Genomic DNA, 25,433 nt, shown 5'->3' with positions numbered 1-25,433 from the left:
GTCGTAGACAGCCCGTGAGTTGGTCGGCGGGCAGATATGTCGGCAAGGTCGAGTTGCTGGGAAAAAAAGTAGAGTTCGGTTCGTGGGGTCGTCGGCGTCGTCGCGCGGGCTGAGCTGCCCTAAGCTGCCCACCCAAGCCAACACCCTCACTTCACTGGCTGGCTGGCCCAAAACAACGAACTGACTGAGCCATCACGTGTCGCCTGGCTTCACACCTCACACTCGACGAAAAGGCTAATCTATTCCTCGTCTTCTGCAACAAATCGCCGTCGTTGATTCGTCAATCTACCTGCGCTACACTATATCGCTGCCATTATTCACGCTAACACGGTAGCCAAACCCCAAGACCCCCTGTCCAACGCCCCAGCCTGACGGTGACAATGGAATGTCGCGCTCACTCTCGGGGCGTCAACTTGCAAGCAAAATCGCATGCCGGAGTGTTTGCAGCCGTCATGCCTGGTGGGCCTGCGGTGGGTTAATAAGAGGCGCATGGTCCAGAGGAGCGTGCGACTCACCTTGATCGGAACCATTTCCTGGATGGATTACTCTGTACACCTTGCCATCCAGGTCGATGATGTCGACCGTCTTCTCCGGCATGGGCTTCCTCACGATAAAGTCTGGGTCGTCAAATCGCAGCCGCTCCGTAATCTGTCAAGACATTAAGACTGTGTCCGAAGACTGATTTCGGCTCCACTCACCATTGGATCGGCAAAATCAAATGTCTGCACCATTCTGGTGGCTATCAGACACAACTCAGCGATCGCAAAGTTTCTGCCTGGGCACGGGCTTCGCCCGATGCCAAACGTCAGGTCGTACTTGAGCAGGCTTTCGCCCTCTCCGACGAATCGATGGCCTTTCCAAAACTTTGCATCTTCACCGTAGACGTCCACGTCGAACGCAGCCGACTGTCCCATCGAATGCAGAATGTCCCCGGGGAGGAAGAGGTGATCACCCATCCCCGGCAACCTCGTGGGTTTGACGACAGTCGCTGGCGTGCCTGCTTTGGGTTAATGCATAGTCCGGAGCACACAAAGGCGGCGTCCAAATACCTGTAAAGACATAGAGTCGACATGTCTCAAACAAGGCCGAATACAAATGTGGCGTGAGCTTCAGAAATGGCGCCGTGGGTTCAACGTCCCCTACGGCGTCGCACTCGGCGCGAACCTTTTCAAGCAGTTTCGGAGACTGAACCAGATGAGTAAAGAGCCAGCCCAAAGTTTCTGGCGTGTTTGCCAAAAAGGCAATCATCATCACTGTCTCACAGGTCAGACATCTTCCAAGTTTCAAGGGTCGCGCGCGTCAAGAACTCACTGTTCATGAATTTGGATCCAATATCAGGAGATGTCCCTGCGTCCTCAAAGACTTTCACCACAGCTTGCATCTCTGATGAGGCAGTGGCCACACCGCCTGCGTTGTACCATTCAAGCAACTGGTTGAAAAGCTCTACTCGGGCTTTGACAGTCTTTCTCGCTCCTGGAACAACACGACTCGTCAACCACAACGGCAATGGCCAATTGAAGCAGTGGAACATCATATGCTGATGCTCAGTAAAGTTTTGGAGGATAACTCGGGTCTTGACGTGATCCAAATCAGGTCCAAATATGCCGATGCAGTTGACGTTGTATCCCAGACGATACATGAGCGTGTGGAGAGAAACATGTTTGCCCTCTTTGCCGACGGCTTTCTTGTATCTGTCAATCTCGGAGAAGCCAACTCTTCTAACTGAGTCTAGGAGACTGCTCAATTTCGACTTTGCGAGTTCTCGGTGGACAGTGGAGTCCGCAGTCCGGACGGTTTTCTTGTACCTGTTGTCGGTTGTCGGAATTTCCCATCCCGCGAAATGGAACCAGTCGAAGCCGGCGCGGTGGTCTGTCTCCTGAATCGCGGACCGGGAGAAAACGTGTTTGATCGCAACATGTTTACACAGCCAGTAGTTGCGGCTTTCTGCTACGTGTTAGATCTCACAGAGCGCATGACCATGGCGGCGGCAGCTAACTCGACCAAGGATCTTCTAGCCAAAGGTATTTCCCTTGACCAGCTTCCCGACTGAACTTGATGTGCGAAGAGCAGTACTTTCGCCACAATTGGATCTTTTGATAGTAGCTCGGCAGGCGAGCAAGCGCGTAGATTATGATTGATGTCACGAGCAGGCCCAACAGTTGCGGCGCCAGCGCGGCGACATAGCGAGTCGACGTGATCTCCATTTCGCCAATTCGTTCCAAGAAGACAATGAAGCTCTTGTTGTGCCCATCTCGGCCGCCTGAAGGCTTCGGTATTTATCATAGTCAGTAGACAAGTGGTGCAAAAGTGGTGCGCGCAAGCTAACAACGGCTCCAAAGTTCGATACAAACCGCTGATAGGAAGTTATCATGACCAAAACGGGATTGCCGATTGGCCTCTAAAGGAGCCCTACACACCTTCCAGACTTTGACCCCGCCATAGCCGCTCGACCCTGAACTCAGGATGATATCCCCAGCGCCAAGCTCATCAAGTACCCCTCCTCCCGTGTGCCTCGTTGATAAGATATCTACAGCGTGCGGGGGAGATTCCGGGGAACCCAATTGGGCCTGGTGTTTGACCAACATAGAATTATACACATGGCTGTCTGGGATCACCCTTCCTACCCCAAATCCATTCCTCCGGGCAGTCCTATCGAGCGTATCTCCTCTCAGGACTCACATATGCCCAATGCAGTTAGATAAGAGACGCCGTCGGACACTAGAACCCCATCGTCTGCACAGGTCATTTCTTTTTTGTCGTCACTGCTCTATGTCGTCTTTGCTACTATGACTTCGTTCACCTCTTCAGCGAGCTGGGATGGCTCGAAATTCAGGCAAGTCCTGAAGCGAATGGAGGTGCAGCCTCCAAAGAGCGGCACCTTCAAAGTGGATCAATGGATCAATCCAGGTGTGTTGAACCTTTTCTTTTGCGGAAGCAAGGCGAGGCTACTGCAGCATTGAGGTTGGCGACGAATGAGCAAGACTGGAGCTTCATGTACGTCAACGGTGCATGCTGACCGCTTCACAGACCTCGCGCCAGTGGACTCGACACGGTAATCCCACCTCAGCTTCTCTTCGACAGTCCTGACAGCCTCGCTAGGCGTATTTGGGGATGGTGGAAATACACCATCTACTGGATGACGGGAGGTGAGCTCGGGCGTGCAAAGTCAACAAAAGTCTATTTGCGCCAACCGCTAAACACGCTGCAGGTTTTGCTATTTACAACTACGCAACCGGTTCTGCCCTCATCGCCTACGGTTTGAGCGCAAAGCAATGTCTCACGGCTGGACTCGTTTCTCCCATCATTCTGGCGGCCATGTGCGTACTGTGTGGTGTAAGTTCTAAGCTCCTCCCCGCCAGCCTGTGGCAGAGGCGCAAGATTTGACTGACGGCAAATAGTGGCCTGGCGGCGCTCACCACATCACGTTCACGGTCACCAGTCGACTTGCTTGGGGAATGAGAGGGAGCTGGTTCGCTGTCTTCTTCCGTGTCATGCCAGGGCTGATTTGGGATGGCATTGAGGTTTGTGCTCCATTGTTTCTGTCAAATTGGCAAAGCCATCCCGGATGCTGACGACTTTGGCAGGCTTTCTGGGGTGGACAGGCTGTGGCTACATTGATTGGAACACTGTCTCTTTCCTGGGCCAATTGGGACTACCCACTTGCCAACGGAACTTTGCAACTCAAGGTGTGTTATACTACCAACGCTGACTTTTGCAAAGCAACGAGTGTTGACAGCGGTTCTAGGACTTTATCGGCTTCATCCTCTACTACATCATCTGTGAGAAAAATTCTCTCGTGTTGAGCAGAAGCACCGACTAATCCATCCTAGTTTTGATTGTTATGTGGCTACCTCCTGAACGCCTCTACCGACCCTTCTTGGTTTCGTGTTGCATGTTTGCCATTGTCGTCCTGGGTCAGCTGCCTCCCTCGCTCCTGGACGCTTCTTGAAAACCCAGCTAACCTATACAAGGTATCCTCATTTGGTCCACGCACACTGCTGGAGGAGGTGGCCGTTACTTTGCTCACGACTATCAGCCACCGTCTCTATTAGCTGGTTCAGTTGGTAAGTCCACTTCCTCACCTTTTCTGGATTCAGGGCTGACGAGGAGATCTCAGCATGGGCCTGTGTATACGGTGCTACTAGCGTGCTCGGCAACTGCGCGGTCATCACTCTTGGTCAATCTGACTGGTGCCGTTACTCCAAGGATGGAAACAAAGTCCCAATGATCGCGCAGGCGATCGCCTGTCCAATCTTCGTATGTGACCATGGCCCATATGCATTGCATTCCGACCCAATCATGACCTGCTGAACTTACAACGCCCAACAGGTATACCTTGCCTTTGCCCTGGGCATCGTCTGCACGTCGGCCGCTGCCGACGTCCTCGGCGACGCCTACTGGCAACCATACCTCCTTCTCCGGCACATCCAAGCGCACTACAACAACTCGGCGCGTTCACGAGCCGCCGTCTTCTTCGCCAGCGCCGCCTGCGCCTTCGCCCAAGTCACCGTCAACATCATCCTCAACAGCGTCGCCTCAGCCATGGACCTGGCCTCGTACAGCCCGAAATGGCTCAACATCCGTCGCGGCGCCTACCTCATCGCCGCCGTCGGCGTGGCCGTCAACCCGTGGGAACTGACGTCCAGCGCCGCAACCTTCATCGCCGTGCTCTCGGGCTTCGGCACCTTCTACGGGCCGCTCTCCGGCATCCTCGTGGCCGACTACTGGGTCGTCCGGCGGCGCACCGTCAAGATGCGCGACCTGTACCTCGGCAACAGCCAGAGCATCTACTGGTACTGGAAGGGCTTCAACTGGCGCGCGTTCGCCAGCTTCGTCCTCGCCATCTTCCCCGCCATGCCCGGCTACATCATGGGCTGCGCCGACCTGCACCGCCAGCCCAACGGCTGGATGAAGCTGTCGCGGCTGGGCTTCATCACCGGCTTCCTGATCGCCCTGCTCGTCTACCCCACCCTCAGCTTCATCTTCCCCATCCCCGGCTTGGGCGAGGGATCCGACCACCACGACGAGGATCAGCTCATTTTGCCCCAGGGCATCTATCAGGATCGCCCGACGCAGGGCCAGTTTTCGACGATTACGGACGGCGAGGTTATTCATGGCGTCGACGGCGTCGTGGACAAGTCGGGCAGCGATGACGGGTCGGCGGCCAAGGGCCCCATCGCCAACGAGAAGGTCATGATGCTTCCCTAGAGACGGTTTGGAGACGTGTGGGTGGACGGGTGTTTTGAGAGCGTCGTTGTCGTTGCGTCTGCTCATGTCTTTCAGGGCAAGACGGCGGCCGTCAGCCTCTACCAGCTGATTGGCCGCCTGGTGTTCGTGTTCGCGCTTGTGGTTGCGGTTGCAGTTGCGGAGTTGGTGGTCGTGGTCCGGCAAAGAAGAGGCCTACTATTCGATACCGCAAAGGTACAGACAGTTACAGCGACTGAACCCCCCCAAAAACGGTCCCTACCTCGCTATTACGATTTCTTCTCTAGTCCTATTTCGAGCCTCTTACTTCTTTCCGTTTTGTTGCTTTTGTACGCGAAAACTTAAGTACGATACCTACGACGCGAGAGATGCTGTTGTTCGCCTTTTCAAAGGACCTGGTCTACGGGAGCTAGGCAAAATAGAATTGTTCTCTCTTTTGCGATTACTTGCAACCCCTCTAACGGGGCTACTTGATGCCGTAATGCACATGAATCAAGAAGACAGGCGACAACGGTCGTGTGACCCGGGTTCTGGAAAAAGTTGAACCGGGAATAAGTACCTAGGTAGCATTTTCAGGAGCCCTGAGGCTGCGGTGCGCCATTAGCGCCAATAGGGAATTTTCGGAGGCCGCGAAAAGCTTGAGCGTGAGAAGCATTCGCGGGAGCCACACACCCCGGCCGGCTGGAACATGGCGGGGAAAAAGCGAGAGCATGGCGACATGCTGCACGACATCTCTCTCGGTTCTCGCATCGAGAGGTAAATGGTAAGCAGTAATGTCATGATTCTCTTCCGCCTCTTCAGTCTAGTTGCCCACTTGCCTGCTTGCCAACCCTCGCTCCTGCCTGCCCGCTGTGCTACGCTACACTACAATACTAAGTACATACAAACAAACCCCCCCCCCCCCAATGCGCCTCAAGAAACGGCCGTTTCCCATGCAAAGACAGCCTTCACCATCCATGATATCGTCACTTAAAGGAATCGCGCTACCCATACATGCCCAAGGAGCCAGCACCTCTTTGCCTCTAGCTTACGTGCTGAAGAAGAAGCGCTCATTTGCCGCTGGCGCGGCCGAGCGCGAACACACCGACAATCACCACCGCAAGCGTCACGATGGCGCCGGGCAAGAGCAGCTCGTTGGGCACGCCTGCAATGACAGGCTCTTGCGCTGCCTGCTGAGTCTTCTTGCGCCGGGGCTTCTCCATCTCCTCGTCGCTGTCCTCGTACGACACGCTTCTCCGCTCGCGAAGGACCGACTCGGGAGGCGTCGCAATCTTGGGGACGTCGGGCATCGGGTTGGTGGTTGCGGGGATGGGCGGGTGCTCGGGGTCGTGGACGAAGAGGTCGACCTTGTCGCGGTGGCTGAGGTGAGCGAGGCTCACGGCCTCGATCAGGTCCCGGACGGTGGTGATGGAGACGGTGTCGCCCTCGTTGTCAAGGTAGCTGAGGGCGAAACCAGAGGGACTCAGATGACCATCTTCAACCGTAGGAACTCCGCCCACTGCATCAACCTCGCTGCCGAGCTTGTCGACAACGTGGTGAATGAACTCTTCCATACCCGCGGACGGGGTGATTTGCAAGCGGTGGGTACGACCGCTTGGTGCCTTGAACTTGAAGGCAAATGGCACGTCTTCCAGGGTCATGGCCGCAGATGGTGCAACGGCTGAAGCCTCTGGGCTTTCAGCACCGACATGCGAGGCAGATTCGTTAGGCATCACACTTTCTCCGCGCTCAAGGTGGCGGCCAGCGTCAGGAGAAACAACGTGGGATCTTGAAATATCAGTCCGGGGGTGGTGGCTGCCGCCTTCACCAGACATCATGGACTCGGTTTCGTGGTCCAGCGAAAGCCAAAATTTGTTCCATGCCGGGCCTTCGTTGTCTCCAGTTTGCATCGTGTTTATCTAAAATCTTGTCAGATTCACTTTTTGGATCGGACGGTGAGGGGTTTTACCTGGTCCAACGTGGCATACGTTAGCCTGAGCACGTCCACCATGCCGACGATTTCACCAGCCTCGCTCATGACGGGCAGGTTGAGGTAGTGGCCGTCTGGAAAACATTAGCTCATACCATTCAATTGCTTCAGAGATTTTGGTGGTACTTGCCGTGCATTTTGCGGAGGGCAGCTTGAATGCTCATGTCAATGGGAGCAAAGTCAGGGTGGGGCGTCATTACACGGACCACACTGCAGGTGGAGGGGTCCAGTCCAGCAGCAATGACACGAAGGACAACATCCTTGCTGGTGAAAATGCCGGTAATGGAGCCGTTGTCCGTCACCAGCAGAGCGGTCGTGTGGTTTTCCCTCATAAGCTGAGCAGCTTCCTTGACCGAAGTCCTGACCGAGACGGTGGTCGGGGGAAGGCCGGACAGAACCGACTCGAGCGTAGGTCCAGACATCTTTGACCTGATCGCCTCCACGTATTGAATGACTTGTTGCGGCTGGCTCGATCCCAACTCAGCTTGCACACCCTCCAGAGCATCGTAAAGCTTCCTCGACGAGCTGTACGCACGCTCGAGCTTCTCCATGGCCTCGTAGAAGCACTTGGTGATATCGAGGACACCTGCAATGTCGTGGTTCTCGTCCATGACGGGCAAGTGGCGGAAGCCCTTGCGCACCATGAGATCCAACGCATCTGTCGCGCTGGTGTCCGTCTTTGCGCAGAGGGGATTCTTGGTCATGATTTCGGAAATCGTAATGTCTCTAGCTCTGATTCCGGCACCGACCACTCGGAAGGCCAAGTCCTTTGCAGTAAAGATACCAGCAATGCGCTCGTCATTGTCCGTAACCAGTACGCAGTCCTCGCGCTTCGCGGCCATGAGCTGGGCGGCCTCGGCGACGGTGATGTGGGGCTTGATCTGGAGGGCCGAGCTGGGCTTCAGGGCGAGGACAGTTCCAGGGGGAGCTTTGCGCGAAGGACGGACGCGTCCCTGGGGGTTCCGCTTCTTGTTCAAATCATGCTCAATTTTCTTGCGAATTGCCTGGTTCGCGCATCAGCAAGGCCACATCAGTGTATGCTGCCAGAATGACGAACCTCGTCGCGCTTCGACTGCTTTGCGCGGCTGGCGTGCAGATTGCTGCCACCAGCATGGCTTCCGACTTCACTGTGGTTGTCCGCAGGCCTGGGAACTGGAATGCCCGAAGGGCTGTTGAAGGAGGGGATATTTCCCCTAGGCTTTTGGCCGGAGCGATAAGTGCCAGCGGCCGACATGATGACGACAATCCACAGAGGTCAATGGATGGAAGATTGCGGAGTGAGGCGACCTCTTGGAGAGTGGTAGAACGCGTTTTTTGGCCGAGGATGGAGGTCGAATGGTCCTCGGGGGTTGTGGTCGGTTGCTACGTGGGACAGGATTTTGCGCAAGGCTAGTAAAATGCGATCTCTGACTGGCGGATACACAAAACGCTCAAGATGGGAGTTTGGGAGCGGTCGACGCCAGAGAACGCGGCAAAAGAGTCAACAGGCGGGAGAGCAGGGACCGGTGGTGTTACGGAAGGACTTCCTGACGGCGGACAGCAACAGCAAGGTCACTGCGGGCAGACAGAGTCTCTGCTCTCTATCCAGCCGCAAGATCCCTGATTGTCACATGGTCCGCACTTGCCTCAATTGGGATCGCCGCAAACTCGGATAAGAGTCGCCCCGCCCCGACACTATCGAGCTCGGGCCACCCACACAAGCGAGCCACCCGCACAATCGCCGTCGCGACTGCAGCCCCGGTCCTGCTTCACCAACGACGACAACCCCCACCGAATCTCTGAGCCTATCCCCCAGCAGATTCAGTCAAAATGGTCAAGAAGAGGGCTAACAAGTACGTCTCTTTGTCTCCACTATTGGATTCCTCGCTGACTTTTTCCCAGCGGTCGCAACAAGAACGGCCGCGGCCACGTCAAGCCGATCCGCTGCTCCAACTGCTCGCGATGCACCCCCAAGGACAAGGCGATCAAGAGATTCACCATCCGCAACATGGTTGAGTCCGCTGCCATCCGTACGTTCACCGCGCACACTACAATGGGAGGAGCCGCCATTCCGGTGGCTGGAGATTGAGAAGAACCTTGGCGGGAGAACGGAACACTGATTCCTGTTTGTAATAGGTGATATCTCGGATGCCTCTGTCTTCCCTGAGTACACCGTCCCCAAGATGTACCTCAAGCTGCAGTACTGCGTTTCTTGCGCTATCCACGGCAAGATCGTGCGGTATGTATCTACCTTTCCGATTCGTCCTGTTGGGAGGCTGACGGAGATACAGTGTCCGTTCCCGCGAGGGCCGCCGCAACCGCGCTCCCCCGCCCAGGATCCGGTACAACAAGGACGGCAAGAAGATCAACCCCCAGCAGGCCGCTAAGACCGCTGCTGGTGCCCAGTAAACGCGCCTCCAGGGCGAATTTTTGAGCGTTATGGGACCGCATTCCGGGTTGGGTGAAGGTTCTGAACAGGCTCGGTGATGGCTTGCTTCCTGAAAAAATGGGACCACTTTAAGAAGTCATGGTGTTCAAGGACCGGGTCAAGGATCTACTCTAGTAGCATCGAAAACGACATTGGGCGCGCAGAAATGCCCGCCCCCACCATTATCCGTTTCGGCATGACGTGAAGGTCTCTCGCTTAGATTCGGGAGTCATCCAAACCTCTGCTTCAGCTTTGATTTTACTTACGGCAGATACCCAAGATTCTCAGACCTCCAAACACAGACTTGACTACATAACATTCGCAAACCCCTGTAAAACTGGCGCTCGAAAATGAGGCGGATGGGCGCTCCCGGTGACTTGTCACGACAATGAGAAGAGCAAGGCTACGGTGGAGACGGTTGGCTGGCTCCTTCAAGTTCCTTTGAGGCAACAACCGATCATCATCGACCAGTAAATCATCGCCGCGTCCTACGTCAATCACCAGGGGCACTCCGGGGCTACCAATGGCCTCCATGTTGCTCCTGGAGCTTCTGCACGCTGGCCTACAGCCAAGCGCGGAGCTCCAACTTGAACTGCGACTGTCTTAATTCCATGTTTCTCTACCCCTATTTTTTCGCAGTCACTTTCGCGCTGCGAACCTTCCTTGCGGATGCTATGCTGAAAGATCCAGAAATCGCTACTCCTCTCGACAGCTGGTGACTCGGACGACAGCCCGGCTTCTCGAAGTCGAATATGACTGGCTTCCAAGCCGGTCAACGACACAAGATCCCAGCCCTCTGCTCGAATCTAGCCTGACCACCAACAAACATGGGCGATCGCCGATTTTCTGCAAGGTACGGCACCGAAGATTTCGATAACGAAGAATGGGAAAGAGAGCTTCGTTCAAGAAATGCTCGTCTACTTGAGCATTTTGGCGATGATGTCATATTAGTTCCTCGCAACAGCTTTCTTGATAACCTCCTCCAGCGATATACTGACCGGGGACGAAGATTTCCCGACGACTTTTTCGACGTCCCTGATCCTTCAACTCCTGCTGGCTTTCCCGCACTTCCCGCAATTCGGCGGACTGGACCATATTTGAGTCCCCCTGGTGCGACTCCAGGTCCTCGAAGACCCGAGTCAAGCCGGAACAGGCTGGTCCGCCGAGAGGAGGAACAGCTGCGAGCCGCCATCGAAGCCAGCATCAGGGAAGAGCGTGAAGCACAGGAACGGCGAGATGCAGAAGAAGCAGCGCGCCTCGACGCGCTCGAAAGGCAGGCGGCAGCAGACTACGCGTACGCACGAGCACTTCAGGGTACCTCGTCCGACTCTGACGACTCCGACGTCGCCCCCCTCTGGTGGCAGCCTCCACCTGCACCCAACGACGGAAGACTGTCTAAAAGGAACAAGACTTCTTCGTCCACCGCTACCCCCAGTAATCCGACTGCTCAAACAGCCGACTGCGCCGTCTGCTTCAACTCATTCGAGTACCCCAACAGCATTGCGCGTCTATCCTGCAGCCACTATTACTGCACCGAATGCCTTTCAGGGCTCTTCGCAGGCGCCGTCTCGGGCGCCATCTCGCGACTCAACCCACAGCCCTTCCCGCCATCGTGCTGCAAAGACCATCCCATTGTCTATGACGTAGTGGAACGCTGGCTCAGTTCCGAAGTCAGAAGGAACTACATCCACAACCGCGCGCTGCTCGAGACGCCGTCGGAAGAGCGTGTGTACTGCGCGCGGGACAGCTGCGGACAGTTCATTGCGCCGCCGCAAAGGTCTACTGTTGGTATTTTTGGCTCCAGGTTTGCAGACGGCAGGCGCCTGTCCAAAACATCGAAGGCTTCCAGCAGCAATACTCTAGTGCGCTGCACCTCGTGCTCGATGCAGACATGTACGCAGTGCAAGATGCCGGCCGACGAACACACCGGCGGCGTCGGCGGCGTGTGTCCCGAGGACGCGGATGTCAAGAAATTGATGTCGACGGCGCAGCAGCGCGGCTGGCAGCAGTGCTATCGCTGCAAGAACATGGTTGAGAAGACGGATGGCTGCAATCATATGACGTGAGTACCTGCATGCGCGTTTGAACTGCTCACCCTTCAACGTCCCCTTGCTCCCCTTTCTACACAACTCACACTCCCATTAGGTGCGAATGCCGCGCCCAATTCTGCTACCGTTGCGGGCAACGCTGGCAGGGCCGTCACTGTGACCACGGCTTGTGACGTACGTACGTCTTTTACTATCATTCTGTGCTTTTCTCCCTTGCCTGCTTTGCTTTTACTCAACCAAATCACCCTCTTAACACAACAGACTGACTGACTCTACACCCAGATGCAACTGCGGCGCCGAATTCTGCTACCGCTGCGGCAGCCGCTGGGGTTCTCACTCGTGTCGCCACGGCCAATGACTACAGGAAACAAACTCCGCGTTCTCTTTTCCTCCGGGACCAGGTTTCTGCCCTAGAATGGACTACCGATGACAGAAGTCAGCGCTTATGGGGAACAGTGTCACGGGGAACACATTGGCAACCCTCCCGAACCCCGAACCAGTCTCGTCCGCAACTTTTCGGGGGGCTGCTTACTGACGCTACGAACCCCTTTGCACTCAGCCCTGAACGCGGAGACTGGAGCGCGCCTTGACGAGAATACTTCGCTTCTCCACTTACTGGAGATTCCTCGATTCATTTCACAGGCTTCATGATAACGGGAGATTGTCAGTTGGATCAGGTATCTAGCTCATCTACGGCTGTTTGTATGTCTGCCATGTGTATTTAGCATGTATTCAAACAATGCAATTGGTTATCAGACTTCACTTTGCTTTTTGCCTATGCAGGAGGGCCAGAAACGTAGTTTTCCATGGTGTTGTTGCGATACGAAGGAAGAATTGGTAGGAGATGAGGGATTCAGAAACGCAAACAGACGTTCGACGTCGAATTCGAGCAACATCCCAGGCAGGGAGGCATAGGGGAGCGAAGAAAGGCCGTCGCGAATTGGCACGTCTCGGCTGCGGCTCATATACCCAGCGACAGTGAAAGTGAGGCGTCGCCGATGACAGCAAAGGCGACGGCCGAAGAAGAAAAAGTACTTCTCAAGTCAAAAGCTCGGCACACATTTACCTCTCTAGCCAGTTCTCCAAGACACACAAGAGCAAGCACCACAGCTACTACCTTCTGGCGAACAAAAAGACTGAAAGAAAAACGCAAAAAGAACCTTGCGAGAATCGAACTCAGGCTAGGCGCAGCATAGATGTAGGGAGCAGAAGCATCCACAACCAGCCACCACCATCACTGTTGATTCTCGCAAGGTCCTTGTGTTAGTGGCTGGGTTTGGGGATATAAACATGATGTGGAAGATCGAGGCTGCGCGTCTCGAGCACCTGTACATGCTTCTACTGTCAAAATGACGGCATTGATGACTGAGTGACTATGTGCAAGAAGTCAGTAGATGGAGTGACATGGGTACCATTTCGAATCCTCAAGCGCCACACAGTGCTGCTTCAATGCCACTTGTCGTAATTCGTATTGGACCCAGGTAGAAGCGCGTCAGAATTCATGTTGCTCTTTCTGCTCTCATTCTAGCCAGAAGTTCCTGGGTACATATATTTCAGTTCAGCGAAACATCTTTCATCGGGTCACGGCTTCCTTGGCTGCATTGGATTATTGGTTCACTACTCTCTTTCTCAAAAATTCACCTCGTTCTAAAATCCTTCTCATCCCTGTGACTAATCCAATGTCCAGGCCTCTGGGAGTGGCAGTGGCTCGATTTTTTGTCCGGCCAGGTCCAAGTTCGATGCCCGGAGTCTACCACCACGTCTTTTGCCTTTTTTCTTTTGCCATCCAACTAAGCAGGATAATTTCCAAAAGCAGCATGAGAGAATGTACTTGGGCGCCGGCTAACCCTCCAAAGCCTCTTTTGAGGTGCCCCCTTTTCTGACATGTGGTAGTTACAATTCTGACATGGGGTGCTTGCTATACTGACATATAGTGGCTGAACAGGCAGCCTGAGGCCCCAGATGCACCTTTGCGACGTTCAATGTTGCCTGATTCGGTAATTCCATGGTGTTGACGTCGTCGCCGGACCTTGCTGGCCCACTCGCAGCACGCCTTTGGCGCACCTTGCCAATCACCTCACTATCACTCACTTCTTTGTCGCTCACACCCCTACAACACCTGCCAAGCATCACCAGAAGCCTTGTGGTGAGTGCCCTCTGGTGAGGTTGACAACACCAGTAGATAGGTTCAAAGTGAGCGGACGAGAAAACGCAAGCGACTACAAGAATTGGTACGACTGACCTAATCTGGTAATCGGATTGACAACTTCAAACGTCGCAAAAGTGTATCCGCGCACGCAGCTGGGCGCGCAGGCTGATTATTAAGACACTCAATGTCAGTATAGCAAGCATCCATGTCAGAGTTGTAACTGCGCCATGTTGGAAAAGTGGCTGCGTTTTGAGAAGGGGACAGCAGAAACAAGAACGGACAGCAGAGCTTACTATGCCAGACTCGAGAAATCTACGCAGCACAACAGGATAGGAATCCGACGCCAGAGACACCACTTCGTCATGAGAATCTCACATCAAAGGCCTAGAAGCCATCACCCTCCACCCACTCCCTGCCCGCCTCCAACGCCCTATAATATGGGCTCATGCCCCTCAGGAACGCCATGTCCAGCTCATCCTTGACCTCCTGCGTCGCGGTCTGCAAGTGCGCGACGTAGTCGATCGGATACGTCGCGTTGCCCTCCTCAGACGCTGCCTGCTGCCGAGCCATGTCCGCTAGACTGGTCACTACGGCCTTCTTTTGGAAGAAGTAGTTGTATTCCTTTTCGCCGCCAAAGCCTGAGTGAGTTAGCGAAATGTCAGTCTGGTTCCGAAAGAATTTGTGGAGTGAAGGAGGAAAAGGCCATGGTGGAGGCACTCACATAGACCGTAGAGTTCGCAATAGCACGAGTGTTCCTCAGGACAGAATTGCGGCACGCCGGCCCAGATGTACTGATAGATGTACTCCCAAACACGACCCGAGACGCGATTTTCCAGCGTCGTGTACATGAGCCATTTCCTGAAATGCTTGTACTGGGAGCGAGGAAGAGCGCGGATGCGCTCGCGCGAGACGGCAAACTGCGCACAGCAAGGCTGCGAGAGGACCTCGGGGACGGGCTCGTGGGGCAAGATTTCCGACCACGCGTCCGCAAAGATGGCCTCCTCAGGGACGTCCCAGACGCTGTGATTCTTGGCGTAAGGGAAGAGATGGTCGGGGCAGGACGGGTAGCGGTGGCAGCGCAGGTTGACATAGCCATCGCGGACGACCTTGCGCAGATTCAAGTGGGTCAGCATGGCAGAGCTACTCATCTCAAGAAGCTCGTTATTGTGCCAGGCGTATTCGTGCGCATGCATGAAGATGGAGACGTCCGGGAGATGGTCGTAGAAGTCGATGATGAAGGTCAGGTAGGCCATGACTTCGTTGCCTTTGTTTGAAGGGAGTACGTATGGCTTGACAGGCTTGTCGACCGTGTAGACCGCTTTTTGGAGCAGATTGTCATCGCCAAATGTGTTTTCAAGCCAGCTTATGTCTTCTTTGCTTGTACGAGGAATTACCACGGCCTTGGTGTAGTTGTATCCCGGAGGCTTGACCGCGCCTGGACCAAAGGAGAGCTCGGAAACGATGGCAAATTGAGACTGTCAGATGTCAGTGCCGTCGTCCGCAGCTCTCACACCAGGAATACTGACAGATTTTGGCATCGAGATAACTGTGGAGCTTGAAACCTCAGTCGAGCTGCTTGTTGGCTCCTCAGAGCTTGAGGTACTAGTCTCGGCAGTGGAACTCGAGTCTACCTCAGAGGAACTTATCAGCTCCTCAGAGCTTGAAATGGGGAACTCTTCGGCACTGGACGTCATGCTGCTTGCTTCAGATGAGGCCGTTGCTGTTGATTCAGGAAATGCGCTTGTTGACAATCCCGCAACAATGGCCTCCCAGTCAGTGGCACTTTCGGTCTCGATCGCGGCCGTAGTGTTATCCTCTGCTGTGCTCTGCGCTGTGGTCTCCGTGGTGCTGGTTGCTTCCATGTCCATAATATCCTCCAGAGCCGTGATAGCCGACGTAGATTCAGTCGACCATGATTCCGGCTCCGTCGCTAGCTGCTGCTCTTCTTGGACAGACTCCAATTGCTGGTAAAGCTCTGTAGACGCGACACCGTCATTTCTCCTGCCGTGGACGTCGTAAAGAATCCGATACCAGAGCAATATCAGAACAAGAAGCAGCGCAACGAGCGCTACAATCTCCTTGACGTGGGTCCTTGATCGGATCATGGTGAGATACACCCAGCATCAAGCAGAGGTCGAGGTTACGCGCGGGGCAGCATGAGGAAGCAATCCGGATGAGGGCAGAGTCGAGCTCAACGCGTTCGAGCAATTGTTAAAAGGACTGGAATGAACGGAATTTTGCATTGCCACATGGCTCGAGGCAAGGATTGATAGAATTTCTTGAGTAAGATCACAGCAGATATGACCTAAGCCAACCTGGATTCCCTGAAGAGCGGCAACAGTTCTGTCGAACTGCTAATTCCTCCCTGAAGATTCGAGCAAAGAAATCAGTCGCGTCAGGATTCTCTTGGCTGTGTTCAAAAAGACGCGAGGGTAAAGAGGGACGCCATTGGCAGTCAAGGGCGTAGCATTCCTGGTTCTGGGCAGCCCTGGAGACGAATCCAGGGACAATGACTTGTTGATCATCCATGGACAAGGCAAAGAATCAGTTTATCCATTGCAAAGAGACGCGTTTTCGAGAGAATCCAGAGTCTAGATTTCCGAGGTGGATCTCCATGATGGAATAATGCATGCTGCGGCAGTTTTCGGGACTTTGGAGTGAAGAGGTGAGGAGTTGGTCAAGAACAGAGTAGTCCGCAGAACAGGGAGTGAGTTTTGTGTCATGAGTCGGCCGTGACTAAGCCGACGTGACTCGCGCCGTCAACACCAATCCAACGCGCATCTCGAAAGACTACAACGCGCGCCCGTCATGCTTGACATTTACGAATTCTCTGCCGTCTTCCCGAGTGGCACGGAGATCTATAGCCAAAATGTCCAGAACAACATCCGCTCCAACCGTCGCACGCTAGGCGGCTCCCTGTTCTTCGACAAACTTCTCGGACAGCTTCACGTCAAGAGTGCGATCAGCAAGACCCGAATGCTCGAGTTGAGTCTAACTTTCCACAGGTGGCTACTTGTACCCTCCTGCCAAGGATGGGAACCTGGAGGAGCTTCACGAGAAGATCATCAACGCCGAAATCGCGGACCACTACAAGCAATCGCTGCTGTACTACCTCTTGAAGGACTGCTCCGCGTTTGAGGACGCAGAAGTCGCCGAGACGTTTGCAAAGAAGAGCCACCTACCGCACAAGTACTGGATTGTCATCCAAGGTCTCTGGAATCTGGACCACCTGGAGTTTGAGGTAAGCGCATTGATGATTTGTAGGCGCAAGACGTTGACCACACTAAACACAGGCGGCCTTGGAATACCTCACGCACCCCTCCCTCCTGCCCGCCTTCACCGAAGACATCCTTTGTGTCCTCATTGAACATGGCAAGCCCGTAAACAAGCATCTTCCTCTCGCTTACTACAACGCCGTCCGCCCGCCGCTCACGAACCCCGATCTCCAAAAATCATACTTTACGTACCTGGCGCGCCTCTCCCTCATCCAGGCATACTTCTTCATCGAGACCCAACCTGTCCAGGACCACAAGTCGCTCTTCCAGCTACTCGTCGACGACGCCCTGCAACACTCGCGCAGCGACAGCCCCTCCAACGTGGTAGATGAGCTAATCAACCTCCCGCTTACGGAGGAGCAAGAGGCTTGGTTTGAAGAGTATCTTCTCGAAGGCAAGGGTAGGACGTACCACGCTGCGCGGGACACCGTCGTGGCGCGGAGGCTCGCGTTGGGCAAGTACACCGAGGCCATTGAAGTGGGCCAGCAACTCAGCGGCAGGCGGTTCAATGACATCAATTGGGACGGCATTAAGAACATGGTGACGACGAGCTTGGGTTCGCGGGTAGAGATCGATTCGGTTTTCGATCCGTCCAAAATATGAGCGGCGGGGCAAATGATACCAATGGGGAACTTGGCGTTACATTGGGAGTTTAAAAATGGGGTTACCCTCAAATCCATGGATACATTACTGTCGATGTGCGCTGACGTCGGTTTCAATCAGCTTTCCTGACATTGAGAATTTGGTCGTTGCGAAAATGGCTGGTTTGAAATAACAAGGGGAGAACATGTTGAGATCCAAGGCTTCGGCACCAACACTCAAGGTCGATTTGATTTCTACGACACCAATCGTAGGCGAGTGAAGCGACCATGGCAGTCGAATGACCAAAAATGGCACGCGTGTATACTACTGCCTTTGTTTGTTACAGGACAACTAACTCGGACCAGACAATCACTTGGTGCGAGGCTAGGGATGGAACCTCTTTCACCAACTCACAGGAGCCACCTCTCCCTCTCTCTCCTTCCCACTGTCAGTGCTAAGCAGCTGCCTGGTGGATTCTTCAATCAAGGATTAGAAACACAGAGCAACAAGGCTATCGCAATGGCATCGGCGGCAATCTTAACGGCCTGGAAACGCTGGAATCCTATGGGTCTTCTTCGTCAACTGTTTTCGAAGGAAAATAAAAAGGTACTTACGATTCATCCAACGACAAGGGCGAAACCAGAGGAAGACATCAAGATAATGCCTTTAGTCGTTCATGCAAGAGACTCGGACTATGGACAATGACTCGGACTGGGTTGCTGACACACTCGTTTGCAGCTTTCAAATGCCGCGCCATCAAAGCGACTCGACTCTCGTAAAGAGCGGCAGGTCGATGAGTCGAAACAGCTGGCCAAAAGTCGAGAGGCCCCGGACTCCTCTCCTTCAGATGCGGTCGCCAAGTCCAGACGAGGGGCATCTAGGGACATTTCCAACAAACGCAGATCAGACTGGCAATGCGCAGCGTGCCTTGAACCCACGGGGAACAGCGCTCGCGTCCCTTGTGGCCACGATTACTGCCCCGCCTGCATCAACCGCTTCTTCCTGAGCGCGGTCAAAGACGAGACTTTGTATCCTCCACGCTGCTGCAGCATCGAGATTCCTTTGGTCGCTGTGACTGGCTTGCTTTCCCATCAAACGGTTGAAAGTTTCAAGGAAAAGGCCCCAGAATGGCTGACACAAGACCGGACGTACTGCTCGCAAGCGTTGTGCTCGACTTGGATTCCACCCAACAACATCCAAAGCGACATCGGAACCTGTCCATCTTGTCGCGCGCAGACCTGCACGTTGTGCAAAGCCGAAGCACACCATGATGAAGACTGTCCGAGCGATGAGGGCGCTCAGAAGTTGATAAAACTGGCCAAGAAAAAGAAGTGGCAGCGATGCTACCAGTGTCGCCGTTTGATCGAACTGACGAGAGGCTGCAATCACATGACGTAAGTGGAACATCTCATTTTCTAGACTTTCGAGGATTCTGACACTTGACCAGTTGCGTCTGCCGCGCTGAATGGTGCTACTTGTGCAGAGCTCCATGGGGAACTTGTGAGTGCCGACCAACAAACGAGCGAAACCTTTGGCAGAGAGCCGAGGGGGGCGACCTTGCACGGCTTTATCGACGGTTCAATCAAATCATGCGGCGAATGGAAGAAATTCAGCATCCAGAGGACGAAATTCAGCTGGCACGACCCAGTCGGCAAGCTGGGCAGCCAATGGAGGAGCTTGAGGTTGTAAGTTTCGAGATTAGACGTGCAGTTTGGCGGTTTCGAGGCCGGACGGATACTGGGGAACGATAGTGGAGTGCAGAGAGTGCAGGCAGGGACGGAGCAACAGGGGCTGAAAGAACAGATCTTGAATGAACCGGTCATCAACAGCAGGCTTTTTGTCCTAAGGTTTGCTTGATCCCTTGGTTTTGGTTCTCTCTCCTGATCTGCTACTCTAAGACAGAGAATGACCAATCTGAACGGCCGTGGACGAAAAGACGAAAACACCGATACCTGATACGCCATCCCTTGCCCCCAAAAGACACGAGTTACTTTGTTCAAATTTAATGAGAGCCTTGAAGCGCTTCGACCAGAACGATTGCACATTCTCTCCCTTCCGGCCTCGTTTTCAAGCTCCAGATTCAATTTTCGCAAACTCAAAGCCGATTCCGACGACATCTATTGCATGCGCGAGTCAAGCAGCCACGGCATTCAAAGATGTATTGAGGAAGATGTTTATAGCACTCTTCGCACTGGTGTCGCCCTGGGATGAATTTCCAGCGCTCGTGAGTGCAGTCATGGTATTTCCGAAGATGGTCAAGAATACCCCATTTTTCAATTTCGGCCAAGTTCAATGGTTCGCTGTATGGCCCAGAATCGCCTGGCCACAGAGTAATTCGCCGGTCTTCTTGAGTTGGAGATCGCAAGCCGTCATCTTCGAAAGCAATGCCGCTGAGACTTTGCTGCTTCTGCAAGTGTTCGCTCTCTGTCTCATCATTAGCTGCTTTAGATTCGACGTCCTCAGCTTGGAAATCCTGAAATTCCGCACCTTGATCCAGCTCCTCGATATCAAGCGTTGGTGTCTCCTCCGCAACAGTTTCATCGGAGGTGGACTCCTCAACTTGCGGGACCTCCTCCGCCACTGGCTCGTTCATGCCGTCATCAGCCACAGATCCACCTTCGGCCGAACGCTCTTCGACGGCTGGCGGTCCTTCAATGGCCAACTGGTTTTCATCGAGCACATGATTACCGTTCACACCAGGAGCTTCAATGGCCAAACGTCCGCCAACAGGTACAGGTTCCTCCCGACGTCGACGAATAAGAATCTCTTCAGCCCTTGCCAGTAGCCGATGTTCGTCGAAATGGGCGCAACTGCAGGTTTTCCAACGTAGCCCGCAATTGAAACAGAACGCAGCTCTGCAACGACAACTGCAAACAATCAGTGTGTGCCGAGTCAAGTCATAAAGTCATAGCTGACGTCATATGGTAGCACCCAGTACTTAGCATTACTACTCTTCCACAATTGTAACATTGCTGCCATCCATTCAGGGCGGCAAGCTCAAGCACTTCATGAGTTGCTTCGTCCCTCGGGCAGTAATTTCTCCCATGAGATGCCTGTTTGCAGATAGTGCATGTGGTCGTTGCGCACTTTGGACATGTTCCGACTTCGTTACAGATGTTCCCAGGCGGAATCCATGCGGAGCACCTTTTGTTATGGCAGTAGGTCCTATTAGGCGTTTCAAATTCTGGCGCTTTCTGTTCGAAAGATTTTGCGGTCCCAGAGCTGAGGAAAACCCGAACAGAGGGGAGTGGAATCCTCTGTCGACAACAGCGCGGCGGGAAGAGGGATTCGTCGTGTACTGATGCGAGGAAAAGCTGATCCAAGCAGTCCCGGCAATATTCATGGCGACATGGAACTCTGGCTAGGTCAAACCACTTCTTGTCGTCCCGACATGCCTCGCATGCGCGATTGGCTTTGCGAGGGATTAAGGAACCTTTCTGAGCTCCACGAGCTGATGATTCGGCTTTAGAATCAACAGATTCTTCCAGGAAACTCGCCGCCGCTTCCTCAGAATGGTATATCGCCATGAGTTTTGCAGCGTACTCTGGATCAGCATCGAGCCCAGGCTCCGCAGGTTCATTGGGCTTCGAAGAATTTGGTTCTGAAAGATTACAACCTTCAAGCTGAGCGGCCAGGCGGCGGTCGGATTGGGCTAATTCTTCCTCGCGCAAGGCCGCCTGTATGACTTCTCTGTCAGCCTCCTGTGCCTCGAGGATACTTAGGCCCATTAGTTGGTCTTTCAACGTGGACTGCCATGCTTCCAGATCCTCTCGACACATCTGAAAAGCGTACTCCTGATCGACGACGTTTCCGGCTCGACCTTTGCCTTTGAACTTCGAGATGACGTCTCCAATGTCGTCGAGCTGGAGCTGCACAATGAGCGATGCTGAGCGAGCATCAACGCTCTGGATATGCGAGTACAGAGTAGCTGTTGCCATCGAATGGAAAAGAGATGAACACTCCTCTGGAGTTCTGCTCAGAGGACCAGAGGGGAAGAAGGAAAAGGACGAATCCTCAGCATATTATCTAGGCCAGCGCCAAGGGCGGGCTGTAGCACTTCTGCGGATCTCCGGATTCTTACAGTTGAGTTTGGCTCGGAGCATGATCATTGAGTTGCGATTTGTCGCAGTCGATGGAGATCGCCCTCCCATAACATCTCTTTATTTGCAGCAACTGACATCCCGACTCCTGGCTCATGACGCGATGCCGCAACCCTGGGAAACTGCCTACGCCTATCTCTAGTATTCACAGCGTAGAACAGCATCTTTGCGGTGTTCCGAAGTCTTTCCCAATTGAGTTTGGCTCAGAGCCGGTGCTGTGGTGACTTTTGGGTTTTAACGCAGTCGACAGGGACCAGTCGACAGGGGTTCGTGGCGACTGACAAACCGCGATATCTCTATCTCAGGACTCGCTGAATTCATTGGACAACCACACCGCAAGCAAGACCATTGTCCAATCAGCGAGCATCAGCCTCGGGAATTCCATGCAAGAACGCCTGGGCTCAACGCCATCGAATATGCCCGACCTTTCTTACAAACACGCTGGCGCCTGTATCCATAACACGATATATCCTTATGGTCTCGGAACACGCGAGTCTTCATAAAGAAAGAGAAACTTTCCCCATGACAGCACCTTCAACATATGTCGCCGCATCCTTCAAAGAAATGTTTCAAATATTCCCAGCCGATCCGCAGACACACAAAGGCAGTGATCAAAACGATGGAAATCATCCTCCAATGAAAGCGCAACCTCAAAAGTGCTCTCGACAGCGTGCAACTTGAGCTTGCCCTGGAATATAAAGAAAGAGAAGATTAGGAGCAGAGCAAGGCGGTCGTCTTGACGAAGCCTAGACTCGAGGATAGCATTCCGCTTCTGGGCTTTTGGTCCATTGGGAATCTGTTTTGTAGAAGCCATGATGAGTGATGCCAAAAGCCAAGACGAAAACGTGAGGGTTGTGAACATTCTCTTGTAGCCCGCATGAACGCATTTGCCGCAGAATTCTAACGATGTGCCAACCTGATCCCGAATTTTGCCATGGCGCAGTGTGCCCCAAAAGGAATGGCAACTCAAGGCGGTGCGGAATGCTTGAATGTTCCCTATAGCTATCATCCTCCGAGCTAAAGGTCCAAGTCTTTGGACAGCAAGGTGTTTATACACTCCCTGTGTACATGCATCTTGCCTTCCTCGCTGAACGAATAATTCTGCGACCACAAATACAGGGAGCATTCGAGAACCTCGCCGCGGGGTTGGTAAATTCTTCTGTGACCCTCAGCGATGGATTCAAACGAAATCGATGTTCCCTTCCTGATGTCGGTGTAGTCGTCGCTACTCATACCGTACGTCAGGTTCAGGAGCCCGTACATGTCGACTCGAGAAGGAACAGTGCGGGACTCCTTTGATAGAATATGTCTCGCTTTGCACAACTCCCCATTTGACCCGCTTCAAGTGCGGCTCCACTTCCTCCGGCGGGGGATGGCAAGCGGCACTTATGACCCAGCTGCAAGAAGATGCGTATGGCATTCGAGCCTTGAACCTCATCAGCCCGACGCCTGTAGCAGCTGCAACAAGCACTGATATGACAAAAAGGAGTAAGATGGAGCTCCGAACCGAGTAATTGCAAGCAGATACTGAAACCTCTCGTTTCAGCTTTCCATCTGATCCCATCTTGTCTATGCGCGTGAAGAATATTGCTTGAGACAAGAGCCAGTGAAGAGCAGCTGCTGCAGTGTTCAAAGGTATTGCCCACTTGTATGGTAGTTGCAGAAAGTACGTGCTGCGTTGCTGGCCCCGGGGTTGACTCACACGCAGTGCTTTTCGCTGAATAGAGAAATCGTTGTACTCGCCAACGATAGCCATGCTAGTGTAGAAGCCATTGAAGAGGAGGTAGCCAGCCGAAAGAATCAATTGTGGCGTATTCGCTACCAAGGCATTTAAGAGCATTCCTTTGGAGATGAAAGGATTCGCACTGAGACTGAAGCCCGTTGTTGAGCTTGTGCCCCAGCTGAGGCCGTTCTCGGGTGCGTCGGAGAAAAGCATGCACATCGCTGCCACAATAGCGCCAGCCGAGCTGCAGACATCTATCAGAACCCAATCCAAAGATATTCATTGCATCACAACTTACATCGTCATAGATATGACCAACATCATGATTGGCATTCGCAAGACTGCCGCGCCTTTCCGCTTCCGGTGGATATCCCAGTAGCCGTCAATTCTCTTCATAATTTTTTCGTCGATGATTCGGTTTTCATGTCGCCGCTTCTGAACCCGAAGTCTCCAGAGATATTCATCCACGGATATTGTGCAGTACCCTGAAGTGTAGACATCTGGATTCTCGAGAAAAGATGCGATAGCATCTCCAACTGTTACAAGGCGAGGGTGCCGATCGAAAAGTAAGACGTAGAGCATAGTGATGAGTTTGAAGGCGTTGAACGTGATGACAATCAGCATGAAGAGAAGGCTGACCCGTAGACTTGAGTCTTCAGTCCTTTGTCCCCAAGCCTCGATGACTCTTAAGACTGCGTTCGCACTGAATTTGACGACCCGACGAGCACTCTCACCCCTGCCATAGTACTTGACCACCTTCAAGTCAATCCAGTTGTAATCTTCCGGAAAGTCTTTTGTTTCGATCCTGAGGGCTTGAAGATCGGAATATGGAATGTCAGAGACATATGGAAAATGGACGAAAGGTAGGGTTATGTCGCCAGCCAGTTCTGACCGATTCTCCTGCTCCTGGTATTTGGTGGTAAACAAAAGGTAGTCGAATACAAGAGACAAGTTTGCGTAGCCTGAAGGATTTTCAACTCCGTATATTGATTGCCAGTTTTCTGTCAAATTGCTGAGTGTGTTCCGTTCCAGCTCCTGGTTACGTTGTGAAGTTTCTGGGATGTACTCGATTTGGTAGCTGTTCTCTCGAATCACTTTGAATATGGCCGCATTATAACTGGAAGCGTCAACTTCTACAAATCGGTAACAACGAAAGTAGTGGTTCTTACAAGAGATGAAGTGGTGCCGAAGAAATGCAAAGAATCAGAAACACGATTCTCCTCCGTTTTGGAAACCTGACTATGTTCCTCAAGCTAAGGACGCCAACATCCAACCAATCTCCGGACTGATGGGCTTTGTCTAGGTCTTCTCGTGTCGGATTGCTCATGATTTGCATAACGTAGTTGCTCGCACTAAGGAGGATTGTGCTCAAGACGTTGATGAGGACGTGATAGAATGTACTGAGTTTTGAGATGTGCGAGCTGGATCCAGTACTCAACGTCGCAAATCCGGATTTGAATCCTTCCTCAGTGCGAGCGCCTGCTACCAACAATCCTATGTTGGTGCATAAGACAGCGAAGGCCATTACACAGCCCAAGAAGCACCCCACTCGCCACTCGTAGACTTCTTTCTTTCTTGTCCAGTAGCTCGGTGTAATGTTGTCTAATATTTTTCTCAGCCATGCCGGCGAGAGTGTCTTGTTCCCGTTTGAGAACGAGTCAAGAGACGTGGAAGACAGAGAGTCTTGATGAGGGTTGAAATTTGGACTCGCACTCCGGGTGGAGGGTATGGGAGATTGTACACTCTGATTGTCAGGCCTAGACACACAGTCAATTTATGGGACACTCCGAAAATGGCTGTTCTGACGACGTCTTACGCAATGTCCACCTCAGCCTCTTCAGTGCATCCATTGTCATCGCCATGTGTAAATTCTTGGAGGTGAATTCGTTCGCCTTCGCGGCTGGAGTGAGGAGAGTCCATGGCTACTTGTCAAAACAATGACAGCCTTCTATCACACTCTGCAAGGCTCAAAGGC

The 25,433-nt window shown here is 53.3% G+C and overlaps 11 protein-coding genes across 11 annotated transcripts; 6 read left to right on the top strand and 5 right to left on the bottom strand.

Annotated features, from left to right (window-relative positions):
• Positions 1-186: 186 nt before the first annotated feature.
• On the bottom strand, positions 187-2,204 carry BKA78DRAFT_376824 (cytochrome P450; the record flags this gene model as incomplete). The annotated part of the gene is made up of 6 exons (XM_066892846.1): positions 187-465; positions 516-648; positions 699-997; positions 1,050-1,253; positions 1,312-1,944; positions 1,997-2,204. The coding sequence occupies 6 exons, from the start codon at positions 2,202-2,204 to the stop codon at positions 395-397; spliced, it is 1,548 nt and encodes a 515-aa protein (XP_066747356.1). The 3' UTR covers positions 187-394.
• Positions 2,205-2,849: 645 nt separating this feature from the next.
• On the top strand, positions 2,850-5,208 carry BKA78DRAFT_349542 (NCS1 family nucleobase:cation symporter-1; the record flags this gene model as incomplete). Its single annotated transcript, XM_066890824.1, has 11 exons — positions 2,850-2,907; positions 3,028-3,052; positions 3,100-3,146; positions 3,209-3,333; positions 3,399-3,521; positions 3,585-3,686; positions 3,746-3,779; positions 3,831-3,914; positions 3,972-4,064; positions 4,118-4,257; positions 4,330-5,208. 11 exons carry the CDS (start codon positions 2,850-2,852, stop codon positions 5,206-5,208), a joined length of 1,710 nt encoding a protein of 569 aa, XP_066747355.1.
• Positions 5,209-6,254: 1,046 nt separating this feature from the next.
• BKA78DRAFT_329714 (uncharacterized protein) lies at positions 6,255-8,408 on the bottom strand (the record flags this gene model as incomplete). The annotated part of the gene is made up of 4 exons (XM_066889693.1): positions 6,255-7,103; positions 7,154-7,248; positions 7,305-8,178; positions 8,232-8,408. 4 exons carry the CDS (start codon positions 8,406-8,408, stop codon positions 6,255-6,257), a joined length of 1,995 nt encoding a protein of 664 aa, XP_066747354.1.
• A 648-nt stretch (positions 8,409-9,056) lies between these two features.
• BKA78DRAFT_245741 (40S ribosomal protein eS26) lies at positions 9,057-9,562 on the top strand (the record flags this gene model as incomplete). Its single annotated transcript, XM_066884150.1, has 3 exons — positions 9,057-9,183; positions 9,290-9,392; positions 9,445-9,562. Coding segments are annotated over 3 exons (348 nt in total), but the record flags the coding sequence as incomplete, so codon positions are not given.
• A 700-nt stretch (positions 9,563-10,262) lies between these two features.
• On the top strand, positions 10,263-11,997 carry BKA78DRAFT_69729 (uncharacterized protein). The gene is made up of 3 exons (XM_066893602.1): positions 10,263-11,643; positions 11,727-11,807; positions 11,912-11,997. The coding sequence occupies exons 1-2, from the start codon at positions 10,409-10,411 to the stop codon at positions 11,800-11,802; spliced, it is 1,311 nt and encodes a 436-aa protein (XP_066747352.1). The 5' UTR covers positions 10,263-10,408; the 3' UTR covers positions 11,803-11,807; positions 11,912-11,997.
• Positions 11,998-13,223: 1,226 nt separating this feature from the next.
• On the top strand, positions 13,224-13,598 carry BKA78DRAFT_69723 (uncharacterized protein). Its single transcript, XM_066893601.1, has one exon. The coding sequence runs from the start codon at positions 13,309-13,311 to the stop codon at positions 13,510-13,512; it is 204 nt and encodes a 67-aa protein (XP_066747351.1). The 5' UTR covers positions 13,224-13,308; the 3' UTR covers positions 13,513-13,598.
• Positions 13,599-14,162: 564 nt separating this feature from the next.
• On the bottom strand, positions 14,163-15,883 carry BKA78DRAFT_349538 (uncharacterized protein; the record flags this gene model as incomplete). Its single annotated transcript, XM_066890823.1, has 3 exons — positions 14,163-14,416; positions 14,500-15,253; positions 15,305-15,883. 3 exons carry the CDS (start codon positions 15,881-15,883, stop codon positions 14,163-14,165), a joined length of 1,587 nt encoding a protein of 528 aa, XP_066747350.1.
• A 703-nt stretch (positions 15,884-16,586) lies between these two features.
• On the top strand, positions 16,587-17,656 carry BKA78DRAFT_246379 (nuclear pore complex assembly-domain-containing protein; the record flags this gene model as incomplete). Its single annotated transcript, XM_066884212.1, has 3 exons — positions 16,587-16,734; positions 16,784-17,019; positions 17,072-17,656. The coding sequence occupies 3 exons, from the start codon at positions 16,587-16,589 to the stop codon at positions 17,654-17,656; spliced, it is 969 nt and encodes a 322-aa protein (XP_066747349.1).
• A 927-nt stretch (positions 17,657-18,583) lies between these two features.
• BKA78DRAFT_227718 (uncharacterized protein) lies at positions 18,584-19,116 on the top strand (the record flags this gene model as incomplete). Its single annotated transcript, XM_066883717.1, has 2 exons — positions 18,584-19,029; positions 19,083-19,116. Coding segments are annotated over 2 exons (480 nt in total), but the record flags the coding sequence as incomplete, so codon positions are not given.
• A 614-nt stretch (positions 19,117-19,730) lies between these two features.
• Positions 19,731-21,573, bottom strand: BKA78DRAFT_247012 (uncharacterized protein; the record flags this gene model as incomplete). The annotated part of the gene is made up of 3 exons (XM_066884268.1): positions 19,731-19,954; positions 20,390-20,502; positions 20,552-21,573. The coding sequence occupies 3 exons, from the start codon at positions 21,571-21,573 to the stop codon at positions 19,731-19,733; spliced, it is 1,359 nt and encodes a 452-aa protein (XP_066747347.1).
• Positions 21,574-22,960: 1,387 nt separating this feature from the next.
• BKA78DRAFT_292185 (uncharacterized protein) lies at positions 22,961-25,378 on the bottom strand (the record flags this gene model as incomplete). The annotated part of the gene is made up of 4 exons (XM_066886015.1): positions 22,961-23,702; positions 23,757-24,575; positions 24,628-25,215; positions 25,275-25,378. 4 exons carry the CDS (start codon positions 25,376-25,378, stop codon positions 22,961-22,963), a joined length of 2,253 nt encoding a protein of 750 aa, XP_066747346.1.
• Between the last annotated feature and the right edge of the window lie 55 nt (positions 25,379-25,433).

This window comes from Phyllosticta capitalensis (assembly GCF_038381095.1).
Source record: "Phyllosticta capitalensis strain CBS 128856 chromosome Unknown BKA78scaffold_2, whole genome shotgun sequence".
NCBI classification, from domain to species: Eukaryota; Fungi; Ascomycota; class Dothideomycetes; order Botryosphaeriales; family Phyllostictaceae; genus Phyllosticta; species Phyllosticta capitalensis.
Note: the sequence above shows the minus strand (reverse complement) of the source record. Positions and strands in the feature narration are given on the sequence as shown.